Raw genomic sequence first — 19,335 nt, forward strand, 5'->3', positions numbered from 1 at the left:
ATTAGTGTGTGAAAATAGAGCACTTTAATTACATTATTGTTTTTTACCCGTGTTATGAAAACGATGTGATCTAGGATCTTTATCATAAATTATGATTATTATTATTATACTTTAATTATAATGTCTATGTACAATGGCATGCCTTACAAAAAAAATACTATTCAAGTATGTTATTAGTATACTTCCTTTAAACTTAAAATAGGAAAGTATACTTTAGGCTATTTTTATTTACCGCTCATAAATGACTTAATTCGACATTTAAGTACACCCGACTTAGAAAAAGGGGGCGCTAGTACACACCTGCACAGAAAAAGAAGAAGAAGAAGAAACCTTAGAAACAGATGCTTCCATGTAACACAACACAATGAAATAAAATGGCGACCAATGTCAAACCTAGCAATTATTGTCGAGCTTCGGGGTGTTGATCGACTCCAAGTTACGTTTTCATTATCGTTCTGAATCCGATCATCGTTTATGAAACTGACCCATGTTTAAAAAAAAGAATGCGTGAAGCTAGAATAAGATGTTTTTGTTTACAAGCAGATACCCTTTTCTTTCTTTGTGTGTGTTCAGATATTCATATTCGACAAAATACGTACAAATCAATACCTAAATAGGGATGAGCAGTGTACCTATTAGTTTATTTTTTATCATAACTGCAGTACAAGCTCAACACCTTAATGCCAACTAACGTTTATATGCTAGAAAGTGGGCCGATTTAGTCCCAAGGAGTGCTGAAATAGCACACTTACGAGTACACCACTACTACGCTGATATTTTATATATGTACCACATAAAGCGTGCTTGAAATAAACTTGAAATATACTGCTTTTTGATACGGGATCCGTACAGACTCGCTCCGCGGTGATCTGACATTCAATGAACGAGCCATGAAACGTCCAAATACATTCTGAGCGGTTTATTGACTCTATGTTACAAAATGCACTGGTCTAGTTCCACAGAAAAGCATGGGACAGGCACACAGAGAGCTAGATCTGCTCCAGCTTCTTCTTCACACCCTACGCATGCGGCCGTCAGCGTTGCATCACCAGGACGTCGATGGGAAACCTCAAATACAGCATGACATAGCATCGTTTCCAGAAACGGACTCAAAAGAGTGCTGTAACTCAATTACAATCAGATCAGACGGAAAGTACAGGTCGTCTGGGATGAGCGTTAACAAAGAAAGGCACTGATTTCTAGAGTAGGGAAAAGCTCATGCACTCTTCTCCTGGAGAAGCTCATGTGAATCAGGCATGCGGGTTGCAAAACTAATAAAACTGACGGAGAACCCATGAAGATAAACATTATTTGCATAATTGGAATAAGCAAAAAAATGAAAAAAAGATCTGTAATGCTTGTTTGTAATACATGTGAAATATCTACACACACACACACACACACATATTTTTGAAATGCAAATCGATGTGTTTATTCAATCTGATGTCTGGACCGGACCGTTTATGTTTTTACGCATTTGCAAAACTCAAATTATAACTCTTTTCTTTAGTTGTACAGCTCGGACAACTATCGTCGCAGGCGTGGAAACTGCTGCCCGTGAAATGCACGAAAGGAAACATTTTCACACAGGGACTCGTATAAGGTTTGTGAGGTACGGTTGTGGTTTTTTAATGGTTTTTAGAGACAGAATACGGGGGCGATACTGGATCTAAATACTGACCGGTCACTTCTGTGTTACTGTGTGAAATTAATCCTCCAATTGAAACCATAATCATGTCGTCTGCTGTAATTTATGTCCACAAGATGGCGATGTTGTAGAGAGCATTGCACTCTTGGTAAACTACCTTTATATATATATATATTTATATATTTATATAAAAATTTATTTTTATTTTATGAACTGCCCACAGTTACATAAAACTCTATATGTAAAACGTTTAATGCTAAATAGCTTCTTAATTAAATATATTTGTGGGGTAATAAGTCGGAACACCATCTAATCAACTATACACGCTATAAGACTGAGATTTAAAGGGACAGTTCAACCCCCCCAAAAAAGATAAATAATAAAAATCTGTTATAATTTACTTAGCTTTCCTTTGTTCCAAACCCATATAAGTTTCTTTCTCCTGTTGAGCACAAAATAGAATATTTTGTAAAATGACGGTAACCAAATAGTGGACTTCCGTAGTAATGAAAAAAAAAAAACACAGGAAGTCAATGGGTACCGTCAGTTGCCAACATTCTTCAAAATATCTTCCTTTTTGTTAAACAGAAGAAAGAAACTCGTACAGGTTTATAACAAGTGGAATGCGAGATTTTTTGGGGTGAACTCTCTCTTTAAGAGACATTTCTTTGACATGAACAGAGCTCCTTTGCAGACACACAAATACTGATGGTCAGGACCTCTGAATGAGAACGAATACTGCATGACTACAGACAGCCCGATGTGCTCAATAAATAAACATGCTTTATAGTGTTGGAAACATGTAAACATAATGTGACGTTTTCACAAGGACTTCATGATTAAGATACATATAAGCAGCATTACTTTGTAACAGTGTTTCCTAAGACAAATACATAACATGTGTGCTTTGATTTGCTACCTGCAGCTTCCGAATCTATAACATAGCATCTTGATCTAGTTGGCAAATGATTCTGAACGAATAAAATAAAAAACGGTAAAGATCTATTTTAAATCTATTTTAGAAAACATACATCGTCTCATTCTTTATTCGACTTCCCTCCTGTTTTTTGGCTGGACCCGCTGCTGGAGTTAAGAACGATCTGGAAGGATTCTGTAGAAATGTCAAGGCTGCAGAGTCACGGGTTTGTACTCGTTGAGTGAAAGAAGTACGATTCGTTACTTAAAAATGGTTCATGTCTCACGGATTTGCGTCGTCAAACTGTGTGAGACGCTTTAGGAATGGTTTTGGATAAATAGTATGAAATTGGAAAAATGTTGCATTAGAACGCTTGGCGCTCTGCAGTGAATGGGTGCCGTCAGAATCAGAGTCCAAACAGCTGATTAAAAACATCACAATAATCCACACCGCTCCGGTCCATCGGTTAAAATGTCCTGTGAGGCAAAAAGCTGCGTGTTTACGTCGCCACTAAGATGTTTTTTAACTCCAAACCGTTGCGTTCCAAAGAAATATGGACAATTATAAACTTTTCTTCAGTTAAAATGCCTTTAGCTTTTTTACAAACATGCGGCTTTTCATTTCACAATAAGCTAACAGATGGACCGGAGCGGTGTGGATTACCGTTATCAGCTGTTTGGACTCTCATCCTGACGGCACCCATTCACTTCCAGAGGAAGCACCGGGGAACGAGTGATGCACATTTCTCCAAATCCGATCCCATAAGCCGGGGTCACCAAGCCCGGTCCAGGAGGGCCGGGGTCCTGCAGCATTTAGCTCCAACCCTAATAAAACACGCATAAAGCAGCCATTTAAAAAGGTATTACTAGGTACACTGGAAACTTTGAGACAGGTGAGTTTAGGGAAGTTGGAGTTAAACTCTGCAGGATCAAGTTTGATGAGCCCTGCCTTAAAGAAACAAACCCTACATCTCAGTAAATTTTTTGGGGAAACTATTCATTTAAGCAGTTAAGTAAATTGTAAATCAAATATTCCTCGCAAATCGTTTCAGTTTTAAATATTACACACAGAAATTCATTCTGTTTGTGTTCAAGGGCCAATTTAAAATGACAAAGATTTATTTCAAAAAAATAAAAAAAATGTATCCACTTTAAATAAAAAGTACAATTTTTTTAAAAGCATATGACAAAAAAAGAAAAAAAAAAGTAAAAATAATTTTTCTTGGATGTTAAAAACGCTGTTTATTTTGGTTTATGGAGTTGTGGAGTATAAAGGTGGTTGTGTGTGAGCTGGCCCGCCAACAGAGTCCTTTCAGATGTTAAATGACGTTCTCAAAAAGCTGCATTGACCTCATGATGTTCTCGTCCTGCAGGGAACAAACGGACACAGGTGAACATCACGCGAGGAGAACATCAGAGGTGTTTAAGAACAGAACGTTGAAATTCAGAACGAAAATAGACTTACATTTTGACAGCAGTCTATAAATTCGTCTATAGTGACCACTCCGTCCCTGTTTTTGTCCATTTTCTGTCGGGACACAAAAGTGCGTTCAACTGAGGTCGCTCTAGTCGTTCAGCTTCACGCGTTTTCTTTGCTCAGAATTACATTTAGACGATCTCCTCGATAACGTCAGCAGAACCCAGATCTGCAGGACCGTCGCTTTACTAATGAACCGAAGCGCTGTGTCTGGCAACCATTCCTTTTTTAATTACCTTTTATGAAAGCCTATTCCCACCAAATAAGGGAAAAAAAAAAATCATGCTTTGGTAAATGATAAATTATTACTACAACAAAAATTCATAAATATGAGATAAAATGTGGTTTATGACAATTATGAGATCGTAAGTCAAAAATACGGTATAAAGAGTTAAAATAATAAACATTTTATGTCATAATGACTTGGTATCTCATAAACGAGGCACAGTTTAACACACCGTTTATAAATCCTCAGGCTAAATGATTTTTACTGTTTAATCGCTTTTTCTCATATATGTGATTTAACTTGGTTTGTCCATTTTCGTCAAGACACAGAAAGGCTCCAAAGGTCAGCGCGCTTTAGACATTTTTCTTGCTTGGAAGTACATCTAGACGATCTCTGTAACAACATCAGCAAAAACTAGATCGGCAGGATCCTGGTGATATATGACCTGACAGATGGGAACATTTTGTAAATTGATTTTTACCAATGAATCGAGCTTTTTTTTTTTTTTTTTTTTTTTTTACAGAGGCCCATTTCTGCTATATAAGAGGAAAAATGATGCACTGGTAAATTACGACACTAAAAGTCACAAATCTGAGGTAAAATGATTACATTAAAAGTGTTATAATCTCATAATTAAAATTTTTATCTATAAAATTAGGCCTTTGCATCTAATGTTCGACTCCTTTTATTAAAACGCACAATCTTTTTGACTTTTGTTTTTGTCCTAGCATGACACAAACCGGGTCGAAAGGTGAATAACACCATCTTGCTTTACCGGTGTCCTATCTAGCCAATATTTTTCCGTATGAAGAACAATCGTTACAAAATAAAAACGGTTAAAAACGAAGACGCCAGTCTCACCTGGAAAAATATCTCCACATGCTGTCGTGGAGTTTCCTCTTTAAGGATGGGATATGTGCACTTCCCCATCATGTCGTAGATGGACTTTATGATATCTAACATCTCCTGCAAAACCCAAACGACAGACAGTTTAGTGTTTTGTGCGATCACTTCTCACCTAAAATGATTTTCAGGTAAGACTCCATTTGTTAACATTCATTAGTGCGTTCGGTATCCGACGATGAAAAACATTTTTATTAATATACTATACATTTATTACTATTGTCTAGTTTTGACTTGAAAAGTTAAAACTGTATTACTATGCAGAAATGAATTAGTTGTAATTAAAATATACGATTTTATTGCTTTGTTTTTTTGAATTTCTTTCAAACTTTTGACATGTCTACTTCGTAATACAGTATCTCATCATTTTTGCTTGCTTTTTATCGTTTAAGTTATAATAATGAGATGAAAAGTGCTGCTTCGTGAATCATTCCGACTTTTAAAATGATAACTATACTAATTTTACATTATTAAAACCGGAAACGGATAAAAAAAATAACAATAAAAAGCTTGTCTGTCGTTAGTTCGTGACTCATATCCAATGAATTCGTGTTATGCGGTGTTGATTATTATAAGGCGCTACTCATATTTTCAAGTGTTACCTCTTTTGTTATATATCCGTCTTTATTAATATCATACAGGTTAAAGGCCCAGTTGAGCTTCTCCTGAACGGTGCCTCTTAAGAGAATGGAAAGACCCATCACGAAATCCTGTAATGCAACGAAAGACGTGAGAAATCAGAATATTATTGCATAACAGCAAAATCCATCATTTACGGCTGGAGCACAAACGATGATTATTCTGCTAAACAAACATCTTCATTTCACACGATGATATGATATGATACCTCCAGGCGTTTTAATGGTTGTATTATGGATCTCGCTGATCCGGCGTTCATGCAAAGTACATGCGTGGACGCAAATAAATGTCTTTAATAACCATTTTTCCGAATGACGAAAGGTTTTTTCCTGACCGAACTTTTCACATGAGCACTCAAGGTTTTTAATTACCAGATATGACAAAATAAGCCTCGGAGGGAGCTGAACGGCTGCGGGACAAGCCAAAATTTGTTATTAAAAACAAGACGGGGATATTCTCATTTAGTTTAATTACTGTATCGCTGGGGACCAGCAATGCTTGTTTATTGGCAAAGAATGAAATCCTTGTTGTGCGCGAATTGAAGGTTCGGTGGTGGTTGAAATGTTTCTTAATGTCTCCGTAAAACACAAATTGCTCAATATGTTGTCCGTCGAGAGAATTATTCAACGGCGTTTAAGGATTGGTCAAATAAATTGGAAATGGAATATTTTATATGGTGCGTGTGGTAAATGTCATTAATTATTAATTAAGCTTTTATAAAAAAAAAAAAAAAAAAAAAAAAAAAAAGCTTTTCGGAAACTAAAAGAAAAATAATGCTTTGGGCATTTTTTTAACCCTTTGGGGCCCTTGATATCTGCGATTACTTTAACTATTTATAACACTTTTATGAGATACTAATTCAAAATTATTTCAGAAATATTCTCTCAAATGAGTAATGCGTAATCGCATACAAAATATTTATTTTTTTGTTTGCAAAATATAATGGTGTGCATTTTGTATAAATGCACATATGCAGACACGTGCACGTATGTATTTAAGATAAATATGTTGTTGATATATAAAATAAATGTATATGTAATACAAAATATAAGAATATAAATATATACATGTACATTTTCAAAATATATACTGTATATACACACATAATAAATATACACAGTATGCATACATATTTTATTTTGATGCAATTAATCACAATTAATCATTAGACGGCACTAAAAATACATGTTAAAATGTCTGATTAATATTTCATAATTTGAAACAGTATTCCAGAATTTTGACTTCTGTGTCCCAATTATGACTTTCCTTCCCCTAAGAGATAAAAAGTTATGAAATTATAAAAGTTGGAATAAAAGTGAGTTATTTGTATCTGATAATTTCGCATTTAGTGTAAAAATTATGAATTTTAATTGCATATTTTTATTCGTAATTCCTCTGACATTCGACTGGTTTATATTAAATGGTCCTACGTTTAAACTATTTCCCATTTTATTTGAATGTTTTTATACATGTTATTTCTTTACTCTGTTAGTTACAACGGCATGGATTATACTGGATATAAAGAATTAGCGCACGCGCAAGCATCCACGTCCAAATATCAAACTGCAATTCAGCGTCAACACAGATATTAATAGGTTCACCGTGTGCTAGAGAGCTCCTCAGAATAATCTGTTAGTATTATTACTTACCTCGAAACTGACAGAGCCATTGTGATCAGTGTCGAACGCATTGAAGAGAAAATGTGCATACGTTGATGCATCTGAAAAATAAAACGGGAAAGCGCTCAGCTTCGACCACAGCAGTGTCATTACCTCATTTCATGGCTTATTCTGTTCAACAACAACAGCTATGATCCATTATACTATAAATAATGCAAGTGGTGTGTGTATGTGAATGGGCTGGAAATGAGCAGGGCCACGTGAGAGAGATTTGTCACAAAGCCCGGACAAATGATGTAGAGAAGCTCGAACCCATAATTATACAAACTACTCCTTTGACTTTGCAGTGGCACAAATCATACGACTCAAAAGAGAAGAGAATCGCTGCAACAGACGTTTCCGCCGGGAGTGTGTGTGTGTGTGTGTGTGTGTCTTTTATACAGTAGTTCTATAAATTTGTGTTCCATTTCCATTTAAATGTTATACAGTTTCTAGGCTGTAGACACAAAATCATAAAGTCAAATATGCTAAATTAAACTTCATAAAAATTCATAAAAATCCATATTATAATTTTTACCTCCTAATTTTGACTTTCGGGTCACCATTATGACTTTTCTGTTCTTCACACATTTTAATATGAAAATTACGAGATACTAAATAAAAAAAACATTTTTTTACATTTTTTTTAGAATCGTATCGGTGTTTTAATTCTGACTTTTGTGTCATTTATAGTTTTAGTTTGTCACCGTTTTCAATCACGGAAGCCCATTTCCACCAAAAAATGTTTGGGGAAATATAAATTATGAAAGACAAAACGATGAGATGCTAAAGCACATTCGTAAGATAATATTAAAAATTACGACACAGTAAAAATTACTATAAAAATAATACAAAAATAACATGAAAAATGTCATTTTTGTCACAAATATCTGCAATTTTCACACTTTCATGTCATCCTATTTCGCAATTCTAACACTATATGTGGTAATGTCAACTTTTAATGGTACAAAAATATAAAAAATATATTAAAATATATTACTAAAAATAGTTTTAGGCAAAAAGAAAAACTAGCCTGTTTTCCAAAAACAAAATCGGCAGTAATGTTTTGTTGAATAACAAAAATATGCTTTGGCAGAAAAAATAAAATAATATTTAAACAGCTGGCTTATTCATGTATAAAATATAAACGAAACATTATAAAGAGCCAGATCAGGTTGTATTACAACATGCTGTGCAGTATAAATATAATAACATAATATAATATATGACTTTAAATACACTCACCTCCCTGTGGGAAGAACTGAGAGTAAATTTCCTTAAATGTGTCTTCGTTGACCACACCACTGGGGCATTCCTGAAAAACACACACACACACACACACACACACACACACACACACACACAGACATTTTCATCGCAACGTTACTGAGAAGTGATTTCACCAAGAGAACCATTACGTGCACGAACATCCAAATAGGAAATGGCACCATAGCCGAGCAATAAACACATCACCCATTGTCCATTCTCCTTCTAATGTGCATCGTAAATGAAAATGTGAAGCAGCAGGAAAACGCATTGCCCCAGAAGTGCATTTGCAGCACTGAACACAATCTCGTATGATTTCAAATGCACGAGCTCAGAGAGGTTGCAAGGGCTTGTTCGGACTATTTGATTGCAGTAAGATCGCCGGCCTTTACTCCGGTCTCACTCATCACTAGGTGAGATGATCCGTCCGGCATCGAAGTCTGCGTGTTGCATCCCCGCTAAACAGTGAGGAACGTGCACGCTTAATGCTTGAATGCGCGTTCGATTTTCACGTGATGAGCTGCACAAAAATGACGCGTGGAAAATCAGATCGACCTCCTCAAGACGACCGACAGTTTAAGCGGTCGCGCTTGTCTGAAGAAACCATCTTTAGCGAGCGCGTTTACGAGAGGCTCTTCAGAAACGATCCTTCCAAGCCGGAGAATGAAATATGAAAGGATGACTGCTGTCTCACGACACCGGCGACGCGGCGTCTTTGTTATCCTTGATAAGAGAGCTGCGAGACGTCTGGTGGAGATAAATAAACGAGTGTATTTTATCATTTTCGAAATTGCGGCAGATGCACATTATTGCTTTTATTTAAATACGACTAAAGTAGCGACGGATTGAACTTTGCGAGGCCCGCATTTAGCGAGCCTTTATTAGGCAATGTGATAAAACGGCTAAAATAAAGTGGAATCGCATTTTTAACAATGCATCTCCCTCGGTGACGGAAAAGCAATAAAAGGAAATAATGCGGTTGTCTCGTGGAAGATGCCGCCGCTTTCTGATCTGAACAGTTACGGTAGATGTATCGTTTTAATTCGCATGCTTGCGCCGTTCGCAAAGATCTGTAATGTTCTTTAACTAGTTTATGCGGAGCGCGGTACTAGATACTGACAGCTGGTTAACATTCGGCTTTGTAAAGAGAGTACGGAGTAGCAGCAAAGCAGCTTTAGTAGTTGATTTGAAGGAGTGTATTCATCCTGCCGTTCGCAATTTAAAGTGAGCAATAGAGGTGCCATTTTCGTTGACATAATTATATGACGAAGACCACAAAATAAAGCATCATTAACTGTCTTTTTTGCCTGTAACTTCTTTTTTTTTGCCGCAGATCGTACAGTAAAAGAAAAAGAGCCCACGCTTCACTCGAATCTGGGATCTTAACAGATGAGCGATCCAAAATGATGATAGCCGGACCGGCGTTGTGTGGACTTCAGGAATTGGATTAGATTGCACAGTAGACCGGGGATGTTTTTAGAGATGATTGCTGTTGCTTGATCATAAACGGTTTGGCGATTGCAGCAATTATGAAACATGCTTTTACAGTGTTGCTATTTTTAAGCGAGGTATAAGTGCGGAAAATTGCTTTTAGTTTACATACCCATGAGAGAGTTAATTTATGTTACGTGACCGGAAGTGACTAAGTAATCAAAAACATTTTTTTACTTTTCTGTGTGTGTGTGTGTGTGTGACATATAGATAGCCGAAAATACATATGAATATAAATGAGATACATTTAGATAAAAGCACATATAAAATCTACAGCATCCTAGAGCATATTTAACCTTTCTGAAGACATGTGGTAGCTTTATGTGAGTTTAAGTTTAAGTAGAACCCAATTTTTATTCTATTTTTATTATTTTATTCTGTTAGAACGCGTCACATCGGCTCATTTTTTTACTATGAAATGTTTCATTCACTTTTCTCCAGATTCATTTGTCTTTTTCTCGGGCCTGGAAAGCCACATTTTGAAACTGGCCTGATATCGACGAGTTTTTCGTGACCGTGTAAATAACGAAAGACTAATCTTTAAACTAATCTGTTAAGAACGCATTGCGTGTTTGGAAGCGGCATAATAAAGCGTCCCTCTGCAGGGCAAAATAATTGACTTTTATAAAGTGGCCGCGTGTACCAGTACATGGGAAAACTCCCGAGCAATAAAACGACAGGAAAATCAAATGATCAGAGACCAGCCTCTGGCGTTCAGAGCCAGATATGAAACCTCATTACAATATTCCCTTTGCTGTGTATTGAGCAACAAGAGGAGGAGGACCGAGGGGTGCTGCGCTGAGCTGAGGAAACCGTGCGGTTTTCGATACAAGCAGAGCACAGGAGGGATTTGCTCTTAGATCATGCTTTTACATTCTTCAGTGCAAGACGCGGCGCAACTGTCTGTCACACTCTCAGAAAACAGTTTGAATCTGCCGGCCTGCTTAAAAGGATTCGGTCACGCTTAAATGGATCTACTTTACAGGAAAAAGGGCATGCGTCTTCGCTATACAGTATGACGCCCTCGTGAAAGCTTGACCTCGCTATGAACTTCCACCGTGCCTCTGTACATTTCATTAGAGTACAGTGATGAAGCCTACACGACTCTTAAAATAACCAGGTAAATGTTTAGGACCTAAAAAACCTGCCTTTAACTGTAACTCACTTGATGCCTCTTAACACATTCAGTTCATCCTCATCTTCCCTCGAGACTTACCATACTTTTGGGACATAAACGGGTTATAGAGAGTCAACCTCATTGTCCTATTGCAATATTTTTAAAGCGATGGACTGAATCCTGTAACAATGCAATTACGTAACGCTTTTTATTTTCATTTCTCCTTTTAGAGGTGAATATATGCGCTGTACCATTTTACCATAAATGTGGTAACACTTTAGTTCAGGGACCAGTTCTCACTGTTAACTAGTTGCTGATTAGCATGCATATTACTGGCGGTTTATTAGCATTTATCTAGTATTACCTTACTCTGCATGACCATATTCCACATCTCTTATCAGTATTAGAACTTTGAGGTAAAAGTCATAGTTAAAAGTTGAAACTAAATCCCAAACTAAGGCCTAGCGCCCCTTTTGATTTTACAAGATGTTGACTGATGGTGTGGGTTTTGAATCAGCCGTTTGGACTCTCCTACTGACGGCACCCATTCACTGCAAAGCATCCATTGCCGAGCAACTGATGCAAAACTCATCAACGGTACATCTTGGATGGCTTGACGGCGAGTAAACTTTCAGCAATTGTTCATTTTTTTGGCCGAACTGTTCCTTCAAGATTGTTTTTTCGAAGACCCACTGTAGACTGTCATGATACGCATGTTTAAATGGCGATTCACCCGCTATCCTGCATACTGAATATTTCTAAATAACAACAAAAACAGTCTGAAATGTGTCCTCCGGACCACCAATTACCTTGGGCTCTACTACATGAAAGAAGCCCTACAGTAAGTTGTTTTGTCTAATCTACCCCTTCACATCTTTGACATAAAAAGGCTGTGTCTGAGAAAGTTCTGTGTTGTTACGGTGAGCTCTGGTTAATTAAAAGGGATTGTTCTGTGTTGCTGTCATCCACTGTCTCTTGTGCAGGCAGCGTGAGAGAGACCCCGTGTAATTACCTTTTAAGAGACACACCGCTTTCATCAGAAAGCATCACTGCCAAAGTCTCCTCAACATTATCAAAACTCAAGGAGCAATGCAGGGTTCATTAACAGCGTTAAGATACACAGACTGTAATTAAAAGATTTTTTCAGCTTACTGAAGCATGATCATTCACCGGCGGCGCACAGAGGATCAAGGACAGAATATCTGGCATGTTTTAGTTTTAGCTCACCACTAATTCATGGGAGGCAGGAAAAGTCTGAACGATTCTGACATACTCTCTTAGTAGCAGATTCAGTTCATTCTTCTTTTTCAGCTAATTTGCAGATAATCAAGTTTAATTTAGGCCCGGATCATTTGTGGAGTGTAATTAACCTAGTAAGAAGAAAAATACCACCACCATCTCTCACCATCTTCTCATCTGTAGATTTCCACTATGAACAGATTATTGTGCATGACTTCCACTGATCTACAATGTCGATTTCTCACACAAACCTCTCTCAGAGCGATCCGATTTGGAGTAGGAGTCACTGAACTATGCACTTATTTTTATTTATTTCTTTATCAGTTTTTTTGAGTCTGCAGATCTGGTGCCCTTGGAGTGATAAGATAACCAGATCATTTCTCATCAACAAGTTGTTTTAAACCTGTAAGAGTCTTTCTTCTGTTGAACACAAAAGAAGCCATTTTGAAGAATGTTGGTAACCAAACAGTTGTTGGTAGCCTTAGGCTTTCATAGCATTTTTTCGTAATATGGAAATCTACGACGATATTTAGGTAAACTTGTTAATTTGGGGTTTAAATTTTTTTTTTTTTATGTTGTTTTTTTGTCCTCAAGACTACATTTATTTGATCACTGGTACAGAAAAACAGTAATATTGCTACAACTGAAATAAATTTGTAATATTTCAAAATGTAATTTATTCTTGGGATGTTGTCACGGTGTGGTTGCAGGAAGGAGCATTCGACGAGAATATCACTCTCGACAGTTTTTAATCTTCAGCAAAAGAGTAAATAATAATAATAATAATAATAATAATAATACAGGCAGGCAGACTGCAACCACATGCATACATGAACGAGACCGAACGTCTTAACATAGAACAAACAGGAACTTATATAGTACAAAGGATATTACTAAATTAACTAGAGACACCTGAACACAATGAGACAATCAAGGGACAGATATTAGGGCACACAGAGCACATGAGACGTGAAAAACAACAACAAACAGTCCTTGAGAAACACAGAAAAAAGTTTAACGGAAGAGAAAATCCTTTCTAATGGCCATCATCTGACTATAACGTTTCAACGTCATCATGGACTCGTGTGGCTGTAATCGGTACGATAGCAAAACCAGTGTGGGCCAACAAAGCAGTATATCATCGAGCTGGGTGTTGCACACTTGCAGTAGCGTGTTGCATTTGCAAGTCTGTGAAATTCACAAGACCGTAGGGTGGCCGGTTCAATAATTGAGGTTTCAGAAGAAAGCGCGCGTGCCCTCAATGTGCCCTTTTGCTCAGCCCCTACAACTACATCATCAAAGTGTGCAGTCACAGGAGGAACGAGAGGGCTTAGGGCGGCATTTGGGACAGGACCCTTGACAATGATTTACTAATTAAATCTCTTTTGAAGGATTACTTGAACTTGATAGTCAAAAAATCCCCAAAAAATCCAAGAAGCATTGGCAGGCGATATTAAAAGCGAAAGAATAACAAAGAAGGCAGATTTAAAAACTGGGACACCTCATGGGAAAATGAATAAGACGGTATTGAGAGTGCCAGAAAACCTCAGCGCAGTCATCACTTGTCAGCGATGTGTGTTTGTGTGGTCTGAAGGAAGGATTACCGCCTTCTGATACCTTCCCTCGAGAGTCTGATAATAAAGGACCATTGTGCCACTCTCACGCTTTGTCACCTGACAATTTAGGTCGAGTTAAATCGGTGTTGTCTCATTACATTGTGCACCAGAGGTGAGAAAGGACATTGAAGCCTCAGGGACACTCTAGAGACCTTTCCTGACCTGATTATTGTAGCAAGCGTTTCAGTTTTTCCGCAAAGTTTGGCGCGTTCCACATCAAACCAACGCCCAAAAGGAATAAAAAAAATCAATAACTTTATACCGAACGCAATTGAATTCAAAATGAAAGAAAAGGAAAAAAAAAAAGAAATCAAACTCTGTTTTTGAAGTCAGAAGCGTTAACTCACGTTCTTAAAGCCCCGATAGAGGATTTGAAGCTCTTTGCGTGAGAAACGCGTTTGAGCCTCCAGCTGCTCCAAAGCTTCTGGTCGATGCCGTACAGCAGACAGCTCCAGCTCATCCTCAACGCTGTCTGTAGAGAAACACACGACATCAGGGTTACTACACAACTACTCGCAGCCAGAATAACAGCGTTCGTCTAAAATAATAGACAGAGGCCCAAATAATGACAAAACACACAAACACTGCGATCTTTGTATTCCACTGGGAATATCAGATGTACAGATATATGCCATGTAAAACACAGTTTTGACAGAAATTAAACACAGCTACATCGATACGCCACTAGATGAAACATTTACTTCATCATTTTTTTTCAAAAGCGCTGATTCATTCATCATGAGCAAAATCAAGTGAAAGTCACTGAATCATTCACTCAACCGATTTGTTCAAAAACACTGATGCATACTAAGTGACTGGCTGCTCTCTGAGTATTTACTTCTTTTAAATAAGTACTGAGCACCTGTAAAATGTATGTATATAAAATCTTCATTTTCGCTTCACATCTGCAAAATCTCAGCTGAAATTCTGCTGCTTTTAAATACAGTTTTGTCTCCTAAACAGCAGAGAAGTATGCATATTCAGATGCTTTATAAGTGAGTCACCAAATCAGTCATCGATCATTCACTCAATCACTTTGTTCAACAAACACTGCTTTATGCCTTTACAGAATATGAGTCCTTGAATCATTCACTGAACTGATTCACTCAAACACACTGATTCAATCATGAAGGAAAGAATGGGCATCGTTTATTAAATAAACATACAACAAAAAAGTGGGCATATGGTCATTTCTATGCAAAACTTAATATGGATGTAAGCGGTGGCTATGATCATATCTCACATTTTTAAGTTACCTGAACTTGTGCACAACTTTTGAATCTGCTGGGGAATAGTAACAGGATTTTGTAGGAAGCTCATTAGCTTTATATGCACAAATAGTAGTGAAAATAGCAGACCACGAAGATTTAGTCGTCACATTATACACCGGCAGCACGGAGAAAAACATATATAATAGGCTGTAATACAGTTAACAGATTAACAAAAGGAAGAAAAAAAATGCAGAAAGTATAGGCTACACTCGGTTTTATGAGACGTTTTGTGAGAGATGCATTTTATTTATTTACTTTAAGTCTTTACTTTATTTAATCCACCTGACTCCACAGGCACACACACACACACACACACACACACACACACACACACACGCACACACACACACAAACAACATTAGTACTAGCGCTGCCTGACATTTCAGCTATAAAACTAAAATGCACACTGTTTATTTTAAAATGTCTGCTTTAAAATCATCGTACAGTACCTTAACCAACATTTTTTTTCCGCATGTGATGTAATTTACACAGACATTAGAACATGAGTGAAGTAAGACCTTTTTTAGGCTAGGTTAACTGGTGCTTTTGTGTTAAAATAAAATGGATCTTTCTTGAGATCAATTCCTTTTTTTAGCCAGCTTTGTGTTGTAAACTATAGGGACGAGGCTTCCAAACCATTTTTGTTAGGAGCGCGATATTCAAACAATGATTCATTTCATCCACGACATTTATCAATGTGCTATTAAATTCATAAAATGAGATTGGCAGCATGCGAATTGATAAATATTGATTGATAAATATGGGCCATTGTCTGTACGAGTGAGTCCTTGATTCGTTCACTGAACCGATTTCGTCAAAAACACAAATTCATTCATAATCAAAACAAGTGAATGTCTACATGAGTGAGTCACTGAGTCATATACTCAAACAATGACTTTAAAAACACTGATTCATTCATGAACAAAAGTGAATGGCTGTACAGGTGAGTCGTTGAATCATTCACTCAAACAATTTTTTTAAAAACACTGATTCATACATAAACAAAACAAGTGAATGTCTACATGAGTGAGTCACTGAGTCATTTACTCAAACTATGACTTTAAAAACACTGATTCATTCATGAACAAAAGTGAACGGCTGTACAGGTGAGTCGTTGAATCATTCACTCAAACAATTTTTTTAAAAACACTGATTCATACGTAAACAAAACAAGTGAATGTCTATATGAGTGAGTCATTGACTCATTCACTCAAACATTTTCTTTAAAAACACTGATTCATTCATGAACTAAACAAGTGAACGTCTGTATGAGTGAGTCGTTGAATCATTTTCTCAAACAATTTCATTATGCGCTGTCTTTGTTTGGAACTATTCCTTGGGAAAGCAAAAACAAAATAATCATCAATTTAAGCAAGCTACTCAATATTTAATTAAACATTAGTTTATTGAAATGTTGAATTAAAGCAGCATCACAGAGTGAATATAGCCAATCTGTTCTATGTCTTTCCATAGGATCTTAACAGGCCTCGGTGTATCACTCTCATTAGTTTAAAAGCTAAATAAGCTTTTGGATGCATTTGAACTGTATTTCTGGACAGCTCTATAGATCGTACATATTATTTACACCCCAAAGGCTAAATAATCTTTAAATATAATGAGTGAGGAGCAGAAGCCAATAAAAACAATGAAATGTAGAGTGAGTCTCTTAACATTAATCAATGGGAGGTGACGGGTGCTATTGGGAGGCACAGTGATTACTGCGACACCTGAAGCGTGGAAGACTAATGGCTGACATATGACCCTCTGATCCACAGAAGACGACTCGTCAAACGATTGGCAAACAGAAGTGACACATATGAACATCATTTTCCCATCTCTCCCCTCTGGGAGTATATCGATCACATGCAATTAGAGTAATTGTAGCATCATTGCGCCTTCATGTAAACAGCCCTGTTTCATAACGCAATGCATTTTGCCAGGAGCATTCTTTGGCATCTAAAGTTGTTCATTAAAAACGCAAAATAGAGCATTTTCCAAAATGCAATACAGTTGGTATTTAGGATTTGCTGCATTGATGTTCCCAGAATATAAAAAAATGGTCAGTACTACGATTTTTTTTTTCCAAGTTGGCTTTTCATGAACATAACCTTCCCAAGAATAAAGCAGGATGTATTCAGAAGACAAATCATAATATTCAACAGCTGACAGACCTGAGTAAAGATGTCTGTGGCTTATATAAGAATAGGAAAAGAGTGAGAAGTACAGAGGTCAAAGATGAAATGGTTAAAGAAAAGCAATTAAAGGATTGACATTACACTTGTGAAAAAGAAGTAGAATTCAGCACATTTAATTAAAAAGAGTGCTTATGGAAATAAATGACATAGAATGCTTATGAAAATGCTTAAGAGTGCTTTTTGAACCACTTAATACACACTTAAGTGCATCTTTATATGTACATAATTACTTCTATTGAAATATGGTTATTTTGCACTGCTGAATGCACTCACAAGCATTTATACTAACCTAAAAATACTTCAATTTCATTTCATACTGAAACCTGCATGTCATGCAATTGAATATATTTGCAGTTACACATTTGTAAGGATGAAGTTGCAATTCAATACATTCAAATGTATTAACTGTAATATTGGATAACACAAAATGCACTTTAAAGTAGTTGCAATAATTTGTTTACATACAGCAATAAGGGTATACTGTGTATATTTATTATCTATAAAATTCACACACATATATATCATATAAATTCTAAGAATATAAAAATTGACATATAACTACATTTTTTCAAAATATATACTGCATGTGTGTGTACTTATACGTGCATGTTAATTATATACAGAACACACAGATATATTATGCAAACAAAAACTTTTATTTTGTATGTGATTAATTGTTTGACAGCACTACTTTGGCTTTAAACGTTTAATTTAACATTATAAAGTGCATTCAATACAATTAAGGGTCCTTCTTTTTCACATGCGTGTGGACAGTACAGTAACAGAGTGAATGTGCTGGAGGTTTGTGTTTAGAGAAGACTTGCTTTGGGTAGTGGTGGATGGTGCTTTGGTAGAAGAGCATAGGAACAGCTTCTTGAGCCGTGCCGTAACTCCACGCCTGCTGCCGCAAGCGCTACCTAGAAGACACAGCGTGAGCGTCACCACGGCAACCAGGGTCGAGCGGAGCATGCTGACACGAGTTCATGAAGCAAAGGACGCATGGACGTGGAGGTTCGTGCAGATCCAGGATCGGTTTTTAGTCGTGTCTGTTAGAATGACGTGATGGCTTGTTCTGTTTTTTTCTAGGTCCCCAAACCTCGACCTAACCATGACATAAATCTTTCCACGGGTTCAGGTTTTCATAAAGACTTGATTTACTTGGTTTATTAAGTCGGTTCTCTCGTGAGTAAACTTTGCTGATTCTCACAACACGGGTGATTTTAGGTTTTAGTGTCTTTGTGGGGACATTTGATCCATGCAGTCAAAGCCAAACAATGAACCAGTTCATTTATCTACGAACCTAAGAACATTTATTATTATTATTAGTTCAATACAAAAATGTTGTTGTTGCTTTTGTAGAGCAGGTCTAATTTTCACATTAATTATCTTTTTATTTATGCAATTAAATTGTATTATCCAAACATTACAACTTTATTTATAACATATTATGGCTTTTTTATTGCTATGCTATGACTATTTTACTGTAGTTTTGACCTTATTCTCAAAATCCTTGAACATTATTCTTTTAATAATATGACGCATCTTATAATGCATCGAATTCATCCTTAAAATATTAAAATAAGTCTAAGTACTACAACTTTATGCTTCTGTCTTGGAATAAATAATGAAAAAAAGCTAATAGTGACTTTTTAGTCACTTGCAGTTCTGGCTTTT

The 19,335-nt window shown here is 36.6% G+C and overlaps 1 protein-coding gene across 10 annotated transcripts in view; it reads right to left on the bottom strand.

Moving 5' to 3' along the window:
* Positions 1-904: 904 nt before the first annotated feature.
* kcnip4a (potassium voltage-gated channel interacting protein 4a) overlaps positions 905-19,335 on the bottom strand; it is a 147,949-nt gene continuing 129,518 nt past the window's right edge. For 7 of the 10 annotated variants that reach the window (XM_043244502.1, XM_043244494.1, XM_043244495.1 and 4 more), the window contains 7 exons: positions 14,543-14,667; positions 8,712-8,781; positions 7,458-7,528; positions 5,772-5,879; positions 5,128-5,232; positions 4,029-4,091; positions 905-3,930 (listed from right to left, as the gene is read on the bottom strand). In XM_043244502.1, coding sequence (XP_043100437.1) covers positions 3,883-3,930; positions 4,029-4,091; positions 5,128-5,232; positions 5,772-5,879; positions 7,458-7,528; positions 8,712-8,781; positions 14,543-14,667 — 590 coding nt within the window. In that variant the 3' untranslated portion in view covers positions 905-3,882. The other 3 variants (XM_043244493.1, XM_043244500.1, XM_043244497.1) reach the window with 3 other exon arrangements.

The sequence above is a fragment of the Puntigrus tetrazona genome, chromosome 7, assembly GCF_018831695.1.
Source record: "Puntigrus tetrazona isolate hp1 chromosome 7, ASM1883169v1, whole genome shotgun sequence".
Classification (NCBI taxonomy): domain Eukaryota; kingdom Metazoa; phylum Chordata; class Actinopteri; order Cypriniformes; family Cyprinidae; genus Puntigrus; species Puntigrus tetrazona.